The sequence below is a fragment of the Micromesistius poutassou genome (genome assembly GCF_964030765.1).
Source record: "Micromesistius poutassou genome assembly, contig: SCAFFOLD_6779, whole genome shotgun sequence".
Classification (NCBI taxonomy): domain Eukaryota; kingdom Metazoa; phylum Chordata; class Actinopteri; order Gadiformes; family Gadidae; genus Micromesistius; species Micromesistius poutassou.
In genome coordinates this window covers 1-5,831 of record NW_028177206.1, presented here as the reverse complement: position 1 = coordinate 5,831, position 5,831 = coordinate 1, and the positions used below count along the sequence as shown (strand labels likewise).

The 5,831-nt window shown below is 47.6% G+C and overlaps 1 protein-coding gene across 1 annotated transcript; it reads left to right on the top strand.

Moving 5' to 3' along the window:
- The first annotated feature begins 242 nt into the window (after positions 1-242).
- On the top strand, positions 243-4,994 carry LOC311376674 (bile salt export pump-like). Its single transcript, XM_084491177.1, has 4 exons — positions 243-461; positions 2,361-2,567; positions 2,887-3,033; positions 4,093-4,994. Exons 1-4 carry the CDS (start codon positions 327-329, stop codon positions 4,291-4,293), a joined length of 690 nt encoding a protein of 229 aa, XP_084347303.1. The 5' UTR covers positions 243-326; the 3' UTR covers positions 4,294-4,994.
- Positions 4,995-5,831: the final 837 nt, after the last annotated feature.

The window sequence follows — 5,831 nt, the reverse complement described above, 5'->3', positions numbered from 1 at the left end:
GTGCTGATGCTCGTCTTCTAGATTGTATAGTAAACAACCAATCGGAAGAAGGATGATGGAGGGAATAGTTTTGGAACACAGCCTCAGAAGCCATTCCCCGTGCTGTTGCGTCGTTTCTTTCTTCCTTTTAAAATTGAGATCCACTTTGGAAATAAGAAAAAGCAACAAGCTTTTCCACCCTCTTTCCCCTCTCTCCCCCCCCCCTCCCCCCCTGTCATTATCTCCCTCATAACCACCTCTATTGCCATCACCGCCTCTTCCAGGACAACTTCCGCGGCGACGTGGAGTTCATCGACTGCAAGTTCACCTACCCCACCAGGCCCGACATGCAGGTGCTGAACGGGCTGAACGTGACGGTGAAGCCCGGCCAGACGCTGGCCTTCGTGGGCAGCAGCGGCTGTGGCAAGAGCACCAGCGTCCAGCTGCTGGAGCGCTTCTACGACCCCGACGCGGGCCGCGTGGTGAGGACACCAGATGCTACGTTTCACGAATTAACATGAGCGAAACAAATCAAATAAAAAACTAAAAACGGCTGCAATTTGATGAGCTGAGATTAAACACCAAATATTTAAAAACAGTAGTAGGTGGGAGTACCTCTAACCTTAGGGTTTGTTGCAGAGCGTTCCATGTGCTAGGGGCATGGATGAAAAAGGCAGTTTTACCAAGATCCAACGCCCGCAAGGAACCCTAAGAGTGAGCCAATTGTTGGATCCGGTTGGATAGGAACCAAGATTCCAATGTAGTAGGGAGGATATATAGGGAGGAAATGTACCACTAGTGGCTTTAAAAACAAAGTACAAAAGATACAGAGACATGTAACGATAGGGGAGGCGCATGTGAGGATGTGAGTGCTACAGAGACATGTAACGATAGGGGAGGCGACTGTGAGGATGTGAGTGCTACAGAGTCATGTAACGATAGGGGAGGCGATTGATTCCAGGGGCATTGTTTTTCGTATTGATTTACATCCCGACAGCGACCAATAATTCAAATGCTCTGGCCTTTTTTTTTACGCTTTCTCTGATTTGATATAACTCATCTCTGATCTGATCTCTGATCTAGACTCTGATCTGATCTGATCACTGATGTGTGATCTCTGAATGATTGGATGGCCTTCCTCCCTAGCTAGCCGGCTACCATGCCCCCATCGCACATGACCGCAGTGTTCCACTAGGCCTGGAAGAGCTTTGGCTAAAGCTAGCGAGCTAGTCACGTGTTTGCAGGAGTGGCTTTGAAGGAAGGGGTCAGGATTATTTGGGTTGGATACTAAAGAAATCGTGCCTGGTTTTTCTTGAGTTGCCTACCCCAGCGTTAGGCTAAGTAGCAATGCCAGGTAATATATCAATATATAAATACATACAGTATGTAATATACAGCTAGGGTTGGGAGCCACGTCAGGTCATGAATCAATAGCAATGTAATTATAAAATAGACTGGTTTTGGGCAAAGGTTTTGGTTTTAGCGTTTGAGTTTGATTTGAATATGAATATGGTGTATTCATATTCTGTGTAGTTATATTGGAAGGCAGCTTTTGAGTGTCAGGAAGCCCTACTTATCTTAATAGCCACGGCCATACAAAGCAAACCCTATATATCAAGCTCAAGTTTGCTAGGCTAAACAAGCTAAACTTTGCAAAGGATTGTTCCATTTATGCTGGAGCGTCTCAGCCAACAAAAGTCGACTGTTATTATGCGACCGTCGGAGCATACATTTTCTATTTGCATTCAAATATAATGTATAATGCCAATTTCCCAGAACAAAAAAGCGCATGATTGTAAAACATAGTGACAACGGAATTAATTCAGATGCTTTCACATTTAACAAAAAAAAAAAAAAAAAAAGCCTTAAAAATCATAGGGACCTTTTTTGTTTCTTTGCCAATATTGTATTTTTTATTACTGAGTGTACTCTCTGTTTGGGCATTTCAAAAGTGTTCCTGATCCCTCATTGCATGCACAGCACACTGCCGCTAAACCTGTGGCACAGAACGGGGAAGAGAACCTGCATCCAAGTTGTGGCTTTGCTCCTGCGCCAAAAATGCAAATTCCTCTTAATCGAGTTTGAAGTGATTTGGAACGGTGATGTCTTGAGAGAGAGAGAGAGAGAGAGAGAGAGAGAGAGAGAGAGAGAGAGAGAGAGAGAGAGAGAGAGAGAGAGAGAGAGAGAGAGAGAGAGAGAGAGATGCCTCTCGAGTTAAGAAGCACTCTTTCCACCTCGACGTACGCTAAGAGCAGCGCGCATCAAAAGAGAGCGGTGCCATGGGTATTGATAAACCTTTACCTCTTAAACAGTGTAACGGCGGGCGTCTTGTTAAACGATCGCTCCGCTCTAATTGCGCCCCCTGTGTGTCTCTGGGGCAGCTGATCGACGGCCACGAGTCCACGCGGGTGAGCGTGCCCTTCCTGCGCTCCAAGATCGGCATCGTCTCCCAGGAGCCCATCCTGTTCGACTGCAGCATCGCCGACAACATCCGCTACGGCGACAACTCGCGGGAGATCAGCATGAACGACGTCATGGCCGCCGCCAAGAAGGCCCAGCTCCACAGCTTCGTCATGGCCCTCCCCGAGGTACCGGCTTGTTGAAGGGGGCTTAGGCTAACGAGGGAGACGGGCGGGTTAGACTCCCCACAGTGAACCTCCTGACTGTAGTTCTGGTGCAAACCACCGCGGCGCTCCGGTTAAGGGGGTGTCATATAAATATCTGGCCTGTTAAGCCCATTGAGACTGTACCTGTAATTAAATGCCATACAAATGAAATGGAATTGAATTGAATGGAATTTAACGAATAGCCTTCCCACGCTCTCTATGTTCCCATCACACTTCTATTGTAATGTTGACGAATTGGAATGCGTTTGCACCCCACCCCCCCCCCCCCCAACCCCATTAGAAATACGACACTCACGTCGGCTCTCAGGGATCACAGCTCTCCCGTGGCCAGAAGCAGCGCATCGCCATCGCCAGGGCCATCATACGCGACCCGAAGATTTTACTGCTGGATGAGGCCACGTCAGCCCTGGACACGGAGAGCGAGAAGGTACGCCCCCCGTGAAAGCAGCACGCCGCCGTCTCCGAACCCCCAACGCAGTCTCATCCTCTACATACCCCCCCGGACGCACCCTAGCCCTGATCATGCGATCCTAATTCATACGGATTCATCACGTACAGGTGATGAGCGCGCTGCGTGTAACATAGCGCATGTGACAACACGTAAAGCGCTCAGCTCGGTAAACGCAGTCCACAGCGGAGTGCGTCCCAGAGTGGAGGGCTCCTACTTTGAAAGGGGACGCGTTGTTTATTACCTGGTGTTACTTCCAACTCTGAAGAGGTCTTTTGTCTCGCGGACACAGGAGGCGGAGGCAGAACACGGCACAGACGGAACATTGTAATTATAGTAATCAAGGCGTGATTGTGAAATTGCTGTAATTGATAGCTCTGTGCGCGCGGCCATGCGCACACACACACACACACACACACACACACACACACACACACACACACACACACACACACACACACACACACACACACACACACACACACACACACACACACACACACACAGGCGCCCGTCGGCAGGTTCTGTGTGCTTGGATGATCTCCCTGTTTGGACAGGAGCGTGGGCTCGGACACAACCCCGTTTGAACTTCTGCAACCCCTGCATATTAATGCGCGTGTGTGTGTGCGTGTGTGTGTGTGGGGGCGGGCAGGGGGGGGGGGGGATTTCGTGCATTTGTGCGGTTCCTACAGATCTGTGTGTGTGTGTGTAGGATTTCATGTGTGCGTGATTTCATGCTGTGTGTGTCACATGTATGTATGTATGCGTGTGATTCCATGCATGTGTTTCCTGCATGTGTGTGTGTGTGTGATATCAAGCTTGTGTGTGTGTTTCATGCAAGTGTGTGTGTGTATGGGTGTTTCATGCGTGCATGTATGTTTTATGCGTGTGTGTGTGTGTGTTTCATGTGTGTGTGTGTGTGTGTGTGGGTGTTTCATGCATGCGTGTGTGTGTGTGTGTGTGTGTGTGTTTCATATATGTGCGTGTGTGTGTTTCATGCATGCGTGTGTGTGTGTGTGCGCCCCCCCCCCCCCCCAGACGGTGCAGGAGGCCCTGGACAAGGCCAGGGAGGGCCGCACCTGCATCGTGATCGCCCACCGCCTCTCCACCATCCAGAACTCGGACATCATCGCCGTGATGGCGCGCGGCTTTGTCATCGAGAAAGGCCCCCACGACCAGCTCATGGCGCTCAAGGGAGCCTACTACAAACTGGTGACCACGGGCGCTCCCATCAGCTAACCACTAGCCAGGCCCCAGCCCACCGGCCAAGTGAGCAGTTGGACGTCAGAGTGGGAGAGGGAGAGGGCGATGTCTGGCCGCTACACGTGTTTTTTTTTATCGTCAGGCGTTCAGACCTTAGGGGTGTGGCGGTTTCGTGGCAGGCGGCTACCTCGTTGAGCGAGGCATCGAAAAGGTGCAGGGGAGGACAGTGTAAGACTGTACTGTTTCCGGTTTCTACCCGAGCTCCATCCGTGGCCCCTACCTGCTGCTTAAGGCCCCCGGTATCTAACATCGCTGTTGGTTGTTTTGGAATAAACAGTGAATTAATGGTTTGTCAAATTGTAACAAAATGTGATCTAATTACGCATTCCCCTCGTGCCAATACTGTCTGCTTCGTGCTTTATTATTTTCCAAAGGCAGGCATGCGGTTTGTTCTGCGGATATGAGGCTGCTCAGAATAGGCAGACATTAATTTGAAATGGGTTGGTTTGAAGAAAATTACCTCACGATTCACTCTATTACTGTAATTAGCTTTGAGCATGGAACAATTTGTTCATTTAGATGGATAATGTACTGCCGTTCCATAAATATGTATATGAGGTTCTGATTTTATGAAGCCTATTTCATGTCGTTTACTAAATGTTTATTGTATTTTTATTGTTCTTATGATTACTGGTCAGATCAATGAATAAACTAAACACTTTTATTCCATTTGGAAATGCAGTCTGGCCATAAAGTACTTTTAATTAAAAAAAATATCATTAAAGATGCTATGAACAGAACCATGCAACATGTTACTCATCTCACAAGGATGGTAATTTTCTCCAATCGATTGAACCAATAATGGTTGGCTTTGCTTTGAAGGACCACTCAAAGTCATTAAGAATTGCTAATGCTTCCCCTACCAGATTTCAGTTGCATTCCACATATTTCCTCATTCCTGTTGAGATTATTTTTTAAAGATTAGCAATAAAAACCTTATTCTAAAAGCTTCTTTATAACAGGGGTGGCGCCAGAGATTGTCTTTTTGCTGGTGTTATGGGGTTGCTAGACTTTTCAGCGAGGGTGCTCGGAAATTGAGGGTTTCTTGTTAATGTGCGTGGTCGCCAAAGTTGAATTTCGACTGCAAAACACACGACACACACATATATATACGGACATATCCGCACACCAGTGGTGATTTCTCTAAGACTGCAAGGGAAGCTCAGCTTCCCCTAAAATTTCTAAAATTAAATGGTCAAATATATACTGTTGTGTTAACATTTCATTGAGTAAAAATGCGTTAGAACACGTCCATCTCAAAGACGAGTTCGTTCAGAATCAGCTGCTTATCGCAGGTCGACTGATTCGATTTCCTTCTCATACATTCCCGTAGCGTCACAGTTAAGTAATCTTACACTCAATGGCGTTCTTGAATGTCATTATTGGTACACAAAGCACAGCCGTAGGAACGAGGCTCAACTATAAAAACTATATAACTATTTCAACTATAAAAAGTCGCCGGAGCTCTCTTCATTCCTCAGTCCCACCGCAGATTTTGCAAGCGAGTCTGCAAC

Excerpts from the sequence above, each read along its gene's own strand:
- LOC311376674 (XM_084491177.1), top strand. The coding sequence starts at position 327 with ATGCAGGTGCTGAACGGGCTGAACGTGACGGTGAAGCCCGGCCAGACG. Across the intron at positions 462-2,360 it reads ACCCCGACGCGGGCCGCGTG|CTGATCGACGGCCACGAGTC; the intron begins GTGAGGACACCA and ends TCTCTGGGGCAG. Across the intron at positions 2,568-2,886 it reads TCGTCATGGCCCTCCCCGAG|AAATACGACACTCACGTCGG; the intron begins GTACCGGCTTGT and ends CAACCCCATTAG.